Here is a 17,401-nt window from a genome sequence, read left to right on the forward strand (position 1 = left end):
ATTTGAAATTGGCATTTTGGGAGATAGATTGGAACAACTGGGGAGTAATCTTAAACATTGCTTTCCTTAACAAGAATGTTCTTCCTCCAAAAGGTTAAAAGATATTGCATAATCAATGACTGATTTTAAATTTTAGAGTTCATTTCAAAAGCTTGTTTTTAATGTAATTACATTGCACTGACTTGTAAAACGCAGATGAGCAGCCAGGATTCAGATCATTCCTGTCTTCCAGAATGCAAATGAGTAAATGTGCTGCAAGTTCAGCATGTGTGTGATAAGATGCAAATAAGGAATCAGCTTAGATCAGGGACTGGTCCAAACAGCAGCAATCCATTGCTGACCACAGGGAACCGGAGAGAAAAAGCAAATCAAGCAAGTCAGCCCATTAATAATGTCATTACAGAAAATTCGAATAACAAACATCCACCTCCTGCCTCTATTTGACAACTCCTGATGGAAGCAGACCTGTGGATGCAAAGGAATGGAAAAGTGAATGTGGAAGACATGGAGAGACCGTGTCAGCAAACCATGATGGAAGCACTAAAATGTAATGGTAATTCTACTTTGTAATGAAGGCTGCTTCTGCAAGTCAGATGTTTTAGTGGGATAGCTCAGAGAGTAGAGAGAAGTGTGATGTCAGAAGGCAGTCACTTCAGCCTGGATGGGAGTGAACACCAAATGAGCTGGGCCTTTTCAGTGGTGGGACCGGCTAGCAAACGTGCAGACCAGAGGGGGGGGGGGGGGTGCATTGGGGTAAGGGTGCTATAGATATTCAAATATAGACTACCCCAAACCCTCCTGTAGATGGATCAAAGGCACCTACCAAGAGACTAACTTGGACAATACTCTATCATGGCACAGAACATGAGATGTTGTCTGTGATCCCAAGACAAATTAAGTTACCCAGTTGGTGCCCCTTACCCACACAGTAACTAGTAACAGCCATATCTGAGTCTTAAAAAGTTATATACAGAGCAAATGAGCAAAGATAGGGATGCAATGTACTGTATACTGCAATTGGCCAGCAAGAGAGGAGGTGCAAAGTGCCATGAATGACAAAGCCACCACCTTTAAACATTGGCTAAGATCAGAGAGGTTGAGGTCAAATGCCTGGAACAACATTTTACTGCCATCACTGCAAGATTCTTGCAGATAGACAGTTAAGAGACAACAGATTGTGTAGATGCAGGTCTGCATAGTGACAGGGTAATTGGGTGGAGGATCCTTAGTGAAGGGCATTTTGTTGTCTTACTTAATTAGAGTCCCCTCAAACTTTGGCCTTCCTGGGACAGTTTTCTGTCCAGGGAGCCAACTGATGGGAGGGGGTGGGGGGGAGGTGGGGAGGTGTGGTGAAGGGGTGGCAGTGAAGGTGTGACAGTGTTAGAGATTGTTGGATATTGTGCATCCTTCAGGAAAAAAAGAGAACTTTTTAAAATAAAAAGCCTGTTCAAACATAGGCTACAAGCAGTAATCAGTTTTGAAATTAAAAGGACAACTTTGTAAACAAACAGTTACTGGACCACAGCAGGAGGCTGCTCAAAAGATACGATTTGCGAACTGACATGATGACACGCACTTATATGCATCAGGCAAACGCAAGGCAGACGGGGTTATGTTGATTGGCCTACATCAACCAAGCATCAGACACCTTCAGCTAAATTATTTTGCATCATTGTGATGGAGATCAAGATAGGTTTCAGATCAGACTTATTTTGTCATTTAGCACATCAAACATGGTTATTGGCATATTTTCTGTCTATCAATAAACTGGGATATTTGTGTACCCAGAGGGTCAGCACTCACTACATTAATTTTGGGTGTCTGGGTTCTCTGTCCTCAGAAGCTTTTCAACAATCCATGTGAATTACTATGCCCCAGCAATGGTGTTTGAACATGAGGTGTCTTCAGTTACAGTGCACTCCCATTGTAAATATGTGATTCAATGGAACTATTTGTCAGACTCAAAATATTGAAATAAATGATTTCATTGTAGCTCTTGAAATTGTATTGAATCACCTGCTGTTACCTTTGTTATAAAGAGTATGGCAACGATGTATTTTGAGTTCAGGAGATTCTACTGAGAGCGTTTGAAAGAGAATTTCTGCTTATTGTAATAAATAAAGTCTTTTTACATCTAGCAGCTTCAGTCTCCAGTGGCTTCGTCAGTGACAACAAACACCGCTTGTTACAGGCTTCCAGTTGCAAAAAAACAATGCTTGACCATCACCCTCTGCCTCCTATCACCAAGCTAAGTTCAGAGCCAATTCACCAAAGTTATCCAGATCCCAAGGACTCTTACCTTTTGGATCAGTCCAAGTCCTTTCTGACATCCATGTACACTGCATCTACTTATCTTTCCAAAAAAAGTAATTGAATTAATCATAGAAGATTTCCTCATAAAGCCATGCTGATTATTCTTAATTGATTCCTGCCTCTTCAAATGCAGATTAATCCTGTCCCTCAGACTTTTTTCCTTTCAATAATTTCCTACTCCTCAGTACTTGATTCAACCAATTTCAGGTAACTAGCCTCTTTTGTACGTCAAAACTGACCATTTGGCACAAATCATCCACCTGTAACACTAATTTAGTTTTCTCTCACTGTAAATGCTATCTGATCTGTTGGGTATTCCCAGGTTTCTCTTAGTTTAGGTTTCCAGCAATTATCATGCTCTGCATTTGACAGTTTGAATGTGTTCTAATGGCTGGCATCAAAAGTAATTGTACCTGAACAATCTGTGTCTCTACCTTCTTACAGCCATTCCCTCTTTTCTTGCCACTCCTCCATTTCACCTCAACTTAAACTACACTCATTTTCTTCTTTTTCAATTCTGATGTAAGGTCGAGATGTTGATTGTTTTTCTCTCCACAGATACAACCTGACCTGCATGTTTTTAAGCACACAGCACAATACATGTAGTATATAGAACATATTATATAGAACATATTCTTAGCATGTTTTTATTTCAGATTTCCAGTCCCTGCAGTTTTTTTTGCTTCAATTATAATTCATGCAGTAATTTAAACACGAATAAATAACTGCAGTATTCAATTGTGACAGCACATGCAGGATAAACATTGAATGCTGTTACCATCATGTTTAATAGAATATGTTTGTTTAAGCTGGAACTTAGGAAGGTGAATGTAAAGGATTAAAAAAAACCAAAACCACATTTAGATACTGCATTTCAACTACATGATGTCACCAATACTTTATAGCTTCTTTCTGAAGTGTAGTCACTGTTTTGATGTAGGCAGTTGATTTGCACTGAGTAACTTCCTACGAAGAGCAAAGAAAAAATTTCTTTTTTAAAAAAAAGTTTTGTATTAAGTAACAAAAGGTTGAAAAGAACACTGGGGATAATGCCCTAGCGCCATCAGATCTTCTGGGTCGAGCTGAGAGAGGAGACAGGACCTCAAATTCAAAAACAGTACTGTTAACAATGCAGTACTCCCTCAGCTTAACTTCCAGCTTAGACTTTTTTGTACAAGGTTGTGGAGTGGAATTTGAACCCACAACTTACTGAATTAGAAAATGTTATTAACTGAGCACAGCTGGTAAAAAGGCATCATACCAAACCACACCCAAGCATCACAGAAACAAAAATGAGTGAATCATTAGCTTTTAATGAAAAACTTGGAAACATAATAAGCCATTAAACAAAATGGTTGCAAAATATTTGCAGGCAGCACATCAAACATAAAAGACAAAGGGTTTCAATTTAACCCATATTTGGGCTTTCACTGAATGATTAACATTAATCTCTGGAGTTTAAAAATCACATAAAATGAGAATGCATTCAAGATGTCCAAACAACAGAAGAACAAAAGGGACAAGTAATAATTCTTAGTCAAATTTCATTTTCACTCATACTACCCAGCTGGGTGCGGTGGGGGGAGGGGGTGGGATGTGTGTGTGGGGGAAATAGAGTAACAATGGGAGAGGCCACTGATGTCTCCTACTTGTGATTTTAGCAGAGATACGTCTCTATCACTTGAAACCACATGAAGGCATATGGAAAAAATAAAATATTAATTCCTTTATCTGTTCAGTCTGAAGTTATTGACAGCTCTAATGTTTGCTATTAGTCCTGCAGCTTTAACATGATCAGTATTTAAAAAAAAATTTTCTTCAAGTGCAATAATCAATACAAACTTCCGCAAAGAAAACAAATACTTCTTACAATGTTTTGATTCTGGTGAATCTTAAAATACTGTTACATTTTGGTAAAATTACTTAAATTAACCATGGTTTCAGTATTTTTACCCTTGCCATACAATTTGTCCAGAGGATTTGTAACAAGCATTCATAAAGTTCTTGGGCACAACAAACTCAATGCTGTTCAAACATTCCAAATTCCAGGCATTACTTATCCATTGCTACACGTCAAATTCTTGACCCACTGCAGATGTATCACATGCTGCACAACAGATCCAGACTAACACAATACACATAATACCCACAGAACTACAACTTAGTTATTTCAGCTGGGATTCCAGGTCTTGCTCCAGTTTCTGGCACAGCTCAGTAGTATTTCAGCCTCTTAATTAGACATTCAGAATCCCTTACACTAAGTGGAAATAACCCTAATGCATACCACTTCTAAGTAGCATAAGCCAGTGGTGAATAGTTCCTTTGGCTGTTAATGTGATCATGCATACTTCTTAGCTTACACAAGGCAAAATATCCAATACATCCTTCACCAGGACGGCCTTAAAAATGGTGCAAGGTGGTGCAGAAACACAATAGTCTACCATAATCTATTAAGCAGCACTATGCCTCAGGAGCACCAGCACTAGCAAGCAGGTCTCAAGTGTGTGCAGTGCAGGAGGACGGATTATTTTGCTTGTGTTTATTGGAGGGGGATGGAAAAAAGCAGAATGGAATCAAAAAGAAAACCAATAACAATTTAAACCAGAAGTCTGGTTAATTACACAATTCATTACAGTGTTGATAAAAGTGACCAGCCTCCTTTTTTGGGATTATAAGCCACAAATCATTCAGAAGGCATCCCATTGTGCATCACTGCTTTAAGTGCATTGTTAATTGTACGGCATCAAATAGGACACTTATTTTCCATTACATATCTGCTAGATAAATGAACTTTCTACCGTTTTATAAAGAAGTTAATTTACAAAACATTTTCTACCTTAGAGTATTAATACAAAAAATGGATTGCTGGAATTTAAAAAGATTGAAAAAAATGCTGCAAATGGTGATAAGATCAGTCAACACCTACAAGATAGGCTAAGTATTTTTGGCAGAGATACTGCTCTCTCCAGATTTTTAGCACAAATCTGTTTAAAAGCTATAAAGTCATTAGCTCCTTCATTGTAGCAGTAGTCTTCATCTTTGAACTTGGTACCCACAGCATGCTGCAGGGTTTCTTTTGTGCTTTTTCAGCTTACTCCTATTAACAGAGATTTCTGAAAATAAGGTCCAGTGAATGAACAAACGATCATAAAAAAAATTACAACACAGAATGAGATCTGTGCCTGTTGAAAAAGAGCTACTAATCTCACCTTCTACCACTTGAAGAGCCATGAAATGTACTACAGTGGACCAAGTAGGTGTTCAGGGACTTTCCAAATGTAATGAGGGTTTATGCCTCTACCACCCTTTCAGGTATTGAGTTTGAGACCTCTGCCACTCTCTGAATGAAAGTTACTTTCCTCATCTCCTTTCTGCCAATTACTTTAAATTCCATGAAATAAACTTGCAAATGCTTGCTTTATGTTACAAACACTGTACAAGAATTAAAAGGATTATGCTTAAAATTGTTGCAGAACAATTTCAAGGCCAATGGAAAATCCTTCATTAGCAAACTCCATGATGATAGTCTTCACAAAACTTAACTCTGAATTTAGTCTATAATTCTATTTATTAAATACCCTCTTGAAACATACCCATACTCTATTAGTCCTTGAGTTAATATGCTGTTTCACTGCATATACAAGCTCCCCAATTTTTGCTCTTCATTAACGTACATTCAGACAAGGGCTAGGAGAGGTCCATTTGAGGGAAAGATAGACTGTTTTATCCCATTTTCAATCATTCCTTTCTTTTGAGAGAAACAGCAATTGGATGTCTTCATATGTTTCACCCAACTTGCATCTGATTGTCAACTGAGTGCCTTTAGGAGGTATTTAACAACTGGGAAGAGAAAAGTGCCAGAGTCCATTGCAAACCTCATTCTTACTTGGTATTTACGTAATCCTCTCCACTGGTCACTTGCTAGAAATACAAGCCATAAGCAGGAACAATGGCCAATTTTCCCCCTATATCACCATTTTTAATGGCAATTTCAGTATGGGGAGGGCAAGTAAACAGAATGCAGGAAATAGAAGTGGTGAAGTGATGAAAGCATGGAAGAACATATTTTCCAGCTTTAATTGGTGGGGATAAATAGCAAAATAAATTGATAGGTCAGGAGACAAAGCAGAAAGTGTGATTCTATCCCTTTGTCTCACCTTAACAGAATTTATGACACAAAAACTCATTTGTTTAAAAAAAAGCAACTTATTTCCACCTTCCAGCTCTGTAGTTCATGGCTCTTCGAGGACACAACAAGGTACTTCCTAAATGAAGTGAAGGTTTCTCCCTCTACCACCATTTCAGGCGAGTTCTGCACCCCTATGAAAGAAAAAAAAATTCTTTGCCTCCGGTTTAATCCTTCTACCAATTTCAGAGGTCGGGAAAGGCCATGCCTTGAAGAGATTTGCTAGAGCAGCAATGGAGTTCTGGACGTGCAGAACAGAGATCAGCAAGGAATAACAGAACAGATGTTAAGCAATTCAGCCACCCTGAAAAGCTAAAGCCAGGTGCTGATAAAGCCGTGGATAGTAATGAGAAAAAGATCCAGGTGCAGACAGACTGCAGAAAATAAAAACTGATCATGATGGAGAGCAGAATTTGAGGCTTGACTTGGAGTCAAGCAGTACAGCAATGGTGAAAATATTGAACTCGGCAGGTCTTGACCAAGTAACAAATGAAGTGATCTTGTCAAGGCGAATGAAAATAATGGGAAATTCAGGAATAATACTTAACCAGTTAGAAGGCACACCAATAATTGCAAAGCTGAAGATGCATCCAGAGAGATAAAGCAAGAGGCTGTTAGAACAAAATTTCCATTCTTCCTTTGATCATGTGTACAACTCAAGGGGCCTGAGGCAAACTGATGCATTATTGACACTTTCAAAGTTGAGAACACAAAATTCAGTGGAGATTGAACCACAAAGAGATAGCACACATTTTTACTTTGGGACAGGAATTCAACTGGAAACAAGATTCACTAAGTTTTATGGCTTAACTCATCAGCTGTAGAATGAATTTTCACAGCACCCTTTTTAATCACAGAGTACAAAAGGTTCCATGGTCAGGTGCACATGGGCAGAGAATCACCTTTTTTGTTCCGCTTAATAACACTTTAAAATGGAACACTACTGGACTTTTTTTTTTAAAAAGCACAAGCGCCAATCTCAGTCAAGCAAACCAGAGTACAGAAAAACAGGATTATTTTCTACAAGGTGAACACAACAGGACCTTCAACTAAGTAGTAGCACTGCACTTACAAGAAGTCTGTAGGTATTTCAATATTCATTCACTATTGAAATTCCAAAGCAAAACAAAAATCATCATTTCAGGGTTATTCCTTCTCAAAGCAAATGCAATAAAGATATACATTTAAAAGCATTATTACAAAAGCAATTCAGTGCAATAGGCATTTGTGCTTCAGCCCAATGCGGGCTATAAAGCATATCCCCACATACATTAGAATTCACCATATTCAGGGTCCACATACTGACCATCTAGGTTAACTCATTTGAAGAACAATAACAAATGAACATCAAAGCCTATATCATATTTTCCTGAAACACCACTTTCCCTCTTGTACAAAAGGTGCAAGATATTGAAAAATAGGAAAATGTGGCAGTATTTTTGGTGAAATTCTGGAAATTTCCATGCATTGGAAAGGCACATTTGCACAGTATTAACAGACCACCCAAAAGCAAAATTTTCTTCAGTTGCAGTGCTTGGCCACATAGCTTCTGACAGTCTTTTAACTTAGCCAAAAATAACTGTGTAAAGTTTAGCAGAAATATAAATAATAAAATCATTTATTGCAGCATTAACCTGCTTTTGTGCTGTTATTTGCTTCCCCAAACTATATCAGAAAAGAATTCTACATTAAAAGTCCTATGAATACAAACATAAAGGAGCTGCACAAACAGTTCATCACTACTTAAACTTCATTATAATTGCATCTGTAACACATGCAAGAGTAAAGAATTTTCCTGGTGATGAGTGCTCATGACATATGAGTAATGGAGTGAAATTTAGCACGAGTAATGAACAGAAATTAGAGATTTACATTAAAAAGTGTTGGAAGTGCAATTCATGGCAGCTGCAGCAGAATTCTAATTATTCAGTGTTGGCTAAATGAAATGCCTTGTTTACCTCATTATGCTGCCTCTCTGGTGCTGTGGTTTAAGCTGCAGCCATGATGTAGGTACATGTGACAGCCTTTCTCAGTGCAACTACCTGCATAGGGGCAGCAAAGCAAATGTTGACATGCAGGCTTCTGCAGAACAGTCCCTGGCATAGGAAAGTCACTATGGACCATGTAGAGAACAGATTCCATGGAATTGGAAGCCTCAATACATTACGGAACCACCAATTCCAATGACCTTTCTTAAAAAAAAACTTGATTGAATCATTTGTTTCAAAAAAATAAAATCACGCTTAGCAGCGATAAGGTGGTTGTTGCGAGTTTGCAAAAGGGAAATCCAAATAACAGACTAATATCTTTGATACGCAGGGACGGGAGCAGCAAGTGATCAACAAGCCCGTTTTCTGCAATGATGAAGAACGTGTATTAAAATACAAAACCTTTTCTACCACACCGCCCACACTAAAAAATTAAACAGTTGCATTTGACATGAGACTTTGTTACAGATAGTTCAGGGAATTAAAAGTAGTCTGCAGGATTTATGCTATTTTTGTCTTTTTCTGGATGTAGGTTTTATAATAAAAGTTGGTGAACAGAATAATAATAGTGATGATGTAGATGAAGACGAAAAGGTTAAACCCATCTGGGAAGTCGCAGTCTGTAAAGAGGTTATAGGCAGTGTGCACAGCGATGCCATAAAACTGGAGCTAAAAAACAAAATGGAACATGTTATTTATACTGAATCGAGACTTGAAAATGGTTAACCTATTTTTCCTTGGTAATGGTGTGAAATAAGCATTTTGGGCAATTGTTGAGGGTGAAGAGAAGCCTAGTGAGCTTAAAGGCATTCTAGGATCTCCCCTCATGTACAGATGGAGAGAGAGCCCAGCAGAAGCTGTACCACACTAACAGTCTGATTCTTCCCCCCTTTTTTATCCAATAGCCAGTCTTGTAATGTTTCACTACATGCCAAACGGCGAGGACACCCTCCCCTAATATTTCTCGTACAGCCCATCCAAAATGCTAAACCAACTTTGAGATTCCAGAGCATGCAGAGCTCCAGAAAATTTTATTTTCTCATTTATCTTCTAACTGCGGGAAGCAACCTTACTCAACTTCAGTCGCACAGCTACAACGCCACCCTCAACACATTACAAGTTGCCCTTTTTGAACAGTGCTGGCATCCAGCATGATAAAAGGGATACTTGCTTTCAGCATAGGTGTGGGCTGCAGATTTGGCCACAATTGTCAGCACTGTCAGGAAAGAGAAAGCAACAATATCAGCACTGTAGTGAAGGGCTAAAGCCAAGCCCAGCCAAGACTGAAAACCACACCTGTAGCTAATTATGCAAGATGCAACATCTTTCTGAGATATCCAAATACAAGAGCTCAAGAATATCCCAAAGAGAAGCTAATGAGGTGGATTGAGTATTCAGGTATTATTAAATCTCAATTTTATGCCAAATTCAGAACTCTTTGGTATTCATTTTTAAATCTACACAATGAATGACTAAGTTATCAACATACCAGCTGAAGCATTGTGAGATAACGTTTCCACCACAGGTACTTGCGCATGTGTGGCCCCATAGCAGCAATGCCATAGTACAGGTACATCACAATGTGCACAAAGGAGTTCAACAAACCAATGAAGAAGGCTGAAGACAAAGAATATATATTAAAGAACATTAGTTACATTTTCTCCATCATGGGAGCAAAATCTAGCTATGTGTAAAGAATTACCGATTTCACCAACTTATTTGCTTAAGCAAAGAGGAAGCAAAGAAAACTGACCAAACCTTCTATGGAAGGTCATGGAGGAGTCATAAAGAAATACAGCACAGAAACAGGCTTTTTGACCTAATGAGTCCATGCCAAACATCAGCTACCCATTTACACTAATCCTACATTAATCTCATTTTTATTCTCTCCATATTCTCATCAACTACCCCAATTCTACTACTTGCCTACACACTAGGGACAATTTACAGTGGCCAATTAACCTACTAACCTGCAAGTTTTTGAGATCTGGGAGGAAACTAGAACTCCCAGAGGAAACCTGAACACCCGGAGGAAACCCACACACAGTCACAAGGAGAACATGCAAACGCCCCACATACAGTACCCAAGGTCAGGATTGAACCCGGGGCTATGGTGCTGCGAGGCAGTGACTTTACTAGCTGTGTCACCCCATGTGAAGTTAGATTTAGGGAAATTGCAAAAGAAGCTTCACAGCAGATGGAGGGATGGTTGAGATAATGGATGGGAAATAGGTGGCAAAAATTACAAAAGAATAATCGTCTCTGAACAGCAACTGGTACTGTTACCAAGGCTTCCTTATAGCTCAGATTAGCAGGAAGCAAAAATATCAGTGACAACTGATATAATAACTTACCAATCTTGTACTGTTTTAGAAAGAATGCCAAAGATAGTATTTCTTACAGGAATGAAAAACAATAATTAGTGGCTGGTGACCATAGGCAACACTCTTTCAATCTGCCAAGAGCTGAATAAGAGTAAAATGAATGAGTAAACTTTGCAAGAAAACCAAAGTATTGTGGGCAAAAGAGTGGGACGTGGGTTGAAAAAATACTAGATTCTTACTTTCTACTCATGTAGTATCAGAAACTTGACTGATTTATTGTAGAAATAGAAGTGCATGATATAAAAAGGATGGTTGCAGCATGAATAAGTAGTTAGCAAAGAAATGAGAAATACAGACAAGTGATGGTTACTGAGAAATAATGCACTGTAAGTGCAATATAATCTAAACAGTAAAATTTAAGAGTAGGGTTGCAGGAACAGACCTGGTGGGGGGGGGGGGGGGGGGGGGGAAGTGGGGAGGAGGTTTATGTGCAAGGGGCATATATTCACAAACATGAGTGTATTAGATATATGGTTTGGCAAACAAGACACACCGAACACAGAAGTAACTAAGTCACACTAAACCTTTAGAAGTTAAAGGTTAAGCCTCAGGTGGAGTATTGTGGAGAATTCTGGGCACCATGGTTTAAGATACGCCCTCTCGAGGGTCTTGACAAAGATGGTTATCAGGAATGAGACAGTTCATAAGCAGTGAGAAAAACAAACTGCTGGAGGAACTCAGCTGGTCAGGCAGCATCTGTGGAGGCAGAGGGATGGTCGCCATTTCGGATTGCGACCCTGCATCTGGTGTGAGAGTGGAGAGGGGACATAGCTAGTATTAAGAGGTGAGCTGGAGGGTCGAAGCAACAGCTGGCAGGTGATACGTGGAACCAGGTGAGGAGGGAGGATTTGGATAGATGAAGCCAATGGAGCCAGGTATTTTTGTGGGGGGGAGCGGTGGGAGAAGAGAGGTGGAGTTAGAGACAGAGGCTGAAAGGTGATAAGTGGAGACACAAGAGGCCGCAGGTGTTGGAATCTGATAAGTAAATGTGGTGATAATTGGAACCAGATGAAGGAGGGGTGATGGGCAGCTGGAACTAGTTGTGGAAAGGGCGAGGAGACCAATCAGGTATAATACGAGGGGTAATAGGCAGATAGAACCATGAGAAGGGGAGGGGAATGAAAGAGTGATGGGGGATCTTCCTGCAGCAGAGTTGCTCCAGCAGCTTGTTATTTTGCTCCAGCATTTGTAGCCTCGTGTCTTCATAAGCAGTGAGATTGGAGAAGTTTTAGAACTCCATAGAGTAGAGAAGGTTAAGGGGAGACCTACGCAAAGTGTTAATAATTATGAAAGGATTCAATAAAAAGAAAACAAACATTTCCTTTGGAAATGGGCCAATAACTAGAGGTCACAGATTAAATAAAAAATCGACAATAAAGTTAGGAAGGCAAATGAGGAGAAAGTATTTTTGAAGATCATTATGACCTGGAACACACTACTTGAAAGGAGTGATAGAATCAAATTCTGTAGATACCTTAAAATAGGACAAATACTTGCAAAGAACAACCTTGCAGGGCTTAATGGTGAGAAGCTGGTATGTCATGCTCAATTGCACATCTCTTTCAAGAAACCAGCACAGAACAATGGAACAAATGGCCCCTTCTGCACTGCAAAATTCCACTACTCCAGAGATGATTGATTGAAATAACGAAGAGATCCGTTCCACATAGTGGATGATGTAATAGGTGGCCAGTTATAAAGCACCAATGATTTGGTCACAATTTGACAGACTGGAATATCATCTATCTTGAAGCAAAGCAAAACATAGGTTCACCTACCAATCATCTACTAATTAATGAACTGCAACTTTCCTTCTAAGATTTGACATTACATATAAATGATTGATTATTTTGAGAAAAGTCCAAATTTTTGCCCCCCAAAGTTCCACGATCTGAACACTTACACTGTCCCCCTGGTACATATTTCACTCCTGCCCACCAATTGAAAATCATTGTACCATGATGGTAAACATGAAGAAATGTGACCTGATTGTGCTTTTTCCTCAGAATAAAAAATACCTGCCAAAAGGAAACAAGATGAAGTTAGCATACAGGAACAAAATGGAAAATATATCAAGATTTGCATGTGCCACATGGAAATCTTTTCATACAAAATAAAATGCAGTATCTACTTCAGTGATCAAGCGGACATGAATCTAGCCCCTTGTCTCACATAGCTGGGAATGCCGAGCAAGAGACTACATTATAACATTTGTATTGCTAAATTTCTTCATTGAAACACAGTTTTGTATCGGTGCATGATTAAACTCAGTAGCCATTATGGTCATTACATTTGACATACACAATACTCTGATTATCTCTGATATCAGCAGATGTGTCTATTACTGAAGAGTGCCACTAAGAATATTGGCCTGGATAAAACACTTTTAAGTGCAAAATCTCTGACATTAGTACCAATTTTCATTTGAATCCTATTTTGAAGCCATGAAAATCATATTTCTCACTGGGAGATTACATTTCTAATAGGATTGCATTTAGTCTCATCTTGTGTGAGACTCCATGGAGATGAATGTCAAAAGAATTTAGCAGCATTGCCATTGACAATTATGCTTGGAATGCTCATTAAATTCTATGGATAAGCTGATGCAAAAAAAAAGTTGAATAACATGATACTTAATTAGACTATAAAAAAATTAGCATGGAAACACATATTGAGATACTTTCATTTTTAAAGCTCTACATGGCAATGAACCTCGTCAGGTGACAGACATCTTGGTGGGTGAGCATTTTGGAGATCGTGACCACAACTCCCTGACCTTTAGCATAGCCATGGACAAGAACAGGAGCAGACGACATGGGAAAGTTTTTAATTGGGGGAGGGCTAATTATGATGGTATTAGGCAGGAACTTGGGACTGTAAATTGGGAACAGATACTCTCAGGAAAATACACAGCAGTAATGTGGAGGTTATTTAGGGATAACTTGCATGGGATTCTGGAAGGGTTTGTCCCACTGAGATGGGGAAAGGATGGTAGGGTGAAGGAACCATAGTTGACAAGAGAGGTGGAACAATTAATCAAGAGGAAGGAGGAAGCATACTTAAGGTTTAGGAAGCAAAAAATCAGACAGGGCTCTTGAGAGTTATAAGGTAAATCAGGAAGGAGCTTAAGAAGGGACTTAGGAGAGTTAGAAGGGGACATGAGAAGGCCTTGGTGGGTAGGATTAAGGAAAGCCCCAGGGTGTTCTACGTGTATGTGAAGAACAGGAGGATGACCAGGGTGAGGGTAGGACCGCTCAGGGATAAAGGGGAAATATGAGCCTGGAGGCGGTAGATGTAGGGGAGGTCCTTTATGAATACTTTGCTTCAGTGTTCACCAGGGACAGGGACTTTGATGAATGCGAGGTCAGCATAGAACAGGCTACTGTGCTAAAGCACGTCGAGGTTACAAAAAAGGCAGTGTTGGAGCTTCTGAAAAACATGAAAACAAATTGATTACAGTAGAGCGGTGGATGTGGTGTATATGGATTCTATTAAAGCATTTGACAAGGTTCCCCATGGTAGGCTCCTCCAGAAAATCATGAGGCATGGGATCCATGAAAACTGGGCTGCATGGATTCGGAAATGGCTTGCCCACAGAAGGCAGAGGATGGTAGTAGATGGAGAGTATCCTTCCTTAAGGTTGGTAACTAGTGGTGTTCTGCAGGAATCTGGGACCCCTACGCTTTGATTTTTATAAATGATTTGGATGAGGAAGTGGAATTATAGAATCATAGAAAGTACAGCACAATACAGGCCCTTCAGCCCACAATGTTGTGCCAACCTTTAAACCACGCCTAAAAACTATCTAACCCCTTCCCCCCACATATCCCTCTATTTTAAATTCCTCCATATGCTTATCTAACAATCTGTTGAACTTGTCCAATGTATCAGCCTCCACCACCACCCCAGGCAGTGCATTCCATGCCCCAAACACTCTGGGTAAAAAACCTCCCTCTGATCTCTCTCTTGAACTTCCCACCCATTACTTTAAAGCCATGCCCTCTTGTATTGAGCATTGGTGCCCTGGGAAAGAGATGCTGGCTGTCTACTCTATCTATTCCTCTTAATATTTTGTACACCTCTATCATGTCTCCTCTCATCCTCCTTCTCTCCAATGAGTGAAGCCCTAGCTCCCTTAGTCACTCCTCATAATGCATACTCTCTAAACCAGGCAGCATCCTGGTAAATCTCCTCTGCACCCTTTCCAACACCTCCACATCCTTCCTATAATGAGGCAACCAGAACTGGACACAGTACTCTAAGTGTGGTCTAACCAGAGTTTTGTAGAGCTGCATCATTACCTCGTGGCTCTTAAACTCAATCCCACGACTTATGAATGCTAACATCCCATAAGCTTTCTTAACTACCCTATCCACCTGTGAGGCAATTTTCAGGGATCTGTGGATATGGACCCCCAGATCCCTCTGCTCCTCCACACTACCAAGAATCCTGCCACTAACTTTGTACTCTGCCTTGGAGTTTGTCCTTCCAAAGTGCACCTCCTCACACTTCTCTGTATTGAACTCCATCTGCCACTTCTCAGCCCAGCTCTGCATCCTATCAATGACCCTCTGCAATCTTCAACAATCCTCTACACTATCCACAACACCACCAACCTTTGTGTCATCTGCAAACTTACCAACCCACCCTTCTACCCCCTCATCCAGGTCATTAATAAAAATCATGAAAAGTAGAGGTCCCAGAACCGGTCCTTGTGGGACACCACTAGTCACAGCCCTCCAGTCCGAATGCACTCCCTCCACCAAAACCCTCTGCTTTCTACAGGCAAGCCAATTCTGAATCCACACGGCCAAGCCTCCCTGGATTCCATGCCCTCTGACCTTCTGAAGAAGCCTACCAAGTGGAACCTTGTCAAGTGCCTTACTAAAATCCATGCAGACCACATCTACTGCACTGCCTTCATCAATCTTTCTGGTCACCTCCTCAAAGAACCCTATCAGGCTTGTGAGACATGATCTGCCCTTCACAAAGCCATGCTGGCTGTCCCTGATTAGACCATGATTCTCTAAATGCCCATAGATCCTATCTCTGAGAATCTTTTCCAACAGCTTTTCCAACCACAGACACAAGGCTCACTGGTCTATAATTCCCTGGACTATCCCTACTTCCTTTTTTGAATAAGGGGACAACATTCGACACTCTCCCATCCTCCGGTACCATTCCCGTGGACCACGAGGACTCAAAGATCCTAGCCAACGGTTCAGCAATCTCCTCCCTCGCCTCGCGGAGCAGCCTGGGGAATATTCCGTCAGGCCCCGGGGACTTAACTGTCCTAATATTTTCTAACAGCTCCAACACATCCTCTCTCTTGATATCTACATGCTCCAGAACATTAACCTTACCACCACTGTCCTCAGCATCATGAAGACCCCTCTCCTTGGTGAATACTGAAGAGAAGTATTCATTGAGGACCTCACCCACTTCCACAGCTTCCAGGCACATCTTCCCACCTTTGTCTCTAATCGGTCCTACCTTCACTCTCGTCATCTTTCTGCTCTTCACATAAGTGAAAAAAGCCTTGGGATTTTCCTTAATCCTACTCGCCAGGCCTTTTCATATCTCCTTCTTGCTCTCCTTAGTCCCTTCTTAAGTTCCCTATATTCCTCAAGAGACCTATCTGATCCTTGCTTCCTAAACCTTATGTATGCTGCCTTCTTCTTCCTAACTAGTTGTTCCACCTCTCTTGTCACCCATGGTTCCTTCACCCTGCCATTTCTTCTCTGCCTCACCAGGACATATTTATCCCTACCATCCTGCAAGAGATCCCTGAACAACAACCACATGTCCATAGTACATTTCCCTTCAAAAATCTCATCCCAATTCACACTCGCAAGTTCTAGCCTTATAGCCTCATAATTTGCCCTTCCCCAATTAAATATCTTCCCGTCCTCTTTGCTTCTATCCTTGTCCATGACAATGCTAAAGGTTAGGGAGCAGTGGTCATTGTCCCCCTAATGCTCACCCACTGAGAGATTTGTCACCTGACCCGGTTCATTACCTAATACTAGATCTAATATGGCATTCCCTCTAGTTGGCCTTTCAACATACTGTGACGGGAATTCGTCCTGAACACACTTTACAAACTCTGCCCCATCTAAACCTTTGGTACTAGGCAGGTGCCAATCAATATTTGGGAAGTTGAAGTCTCCCATGATAACAACCCTGTTATTCTTGCACCTTTCCAAAATCTGCCTCCCAATCTGCTCCTTAGTATCTTTGCTGCTACCTGGGGGCCTATAGGATACTCCTAGTAGAGTAACTGCTCCTTTCTTTTTCCTAACTCCCACCCATACTGACTCTAGAGAGGATCCCTCTACATTATCCACCCTTTCTGCAGCTGTAATAGTATCCCTGACCAGTAACACCACCCTTCCTCCTCTCCTCTCCTCCCCCCACCCCTTTTAAAACACTGAAATCCAGGAATATTCAGTATCCATTCCTGCCCTGGTGACAGCCAAGTCTCTGCAAGAGCCACAATATCATAGTTCCATGTATTTATCCAAGCTCTT

The 17,401-nt window shown here is 40.5% G+C and overlaps 1 protein-coding gene across 2 annotated transcripts in view; it reads right to left on the bottom strand.

Annotated features, from left to right (window-relative positions):
• Positions 1-3,606: 3,606 nt before the first annotated feature.
• Positions 3,607-17,401, bottom strand: part of LOC127568950 (elongation of very long chain fatty acids protein 4-like) — a 43,636-nt gene continuing 29,841 nt past the window's right edge. The window contains exons 6-8 of one of the 2 annotated variants that reach the window (XM_052013224.1): positions 12,775-12,889; positions 9,977-10,104; positions 3,607-9,156 (exon numbers count right to left, since the gene is read on the bottom strand). In XM_052013224.1, the coding sequence (XP_051869184.1) occupies positions 8,989-9,156; positions 9,977-10,104; positions 12,775-12,889 (411 nt within the window). In that variant the 3' untranslated portion in view covers positions 3,607-8,988. The remainder of the gene's footprint in view (positions 9,157-9,976; positions 10,105-12,774; positions 12,890-17,401) is intronic. The other variant, XM_052013225.1, reaches the window with a different exon arrangement.

Source organism: Pristis pectinata, chromosome 3, assembly GCF_009764475.1.
Source record: "Pristis pectinata isolate sPriPec2 chromosome 3, sPriPec2.1.pri, whole genome shotgun sequence".
NCBI lineage: Eukaryota > Metazoa > Chordata > Chondrichthyes > Rhinopristiformes > Pristidae > Pristis > Pristis pectinata.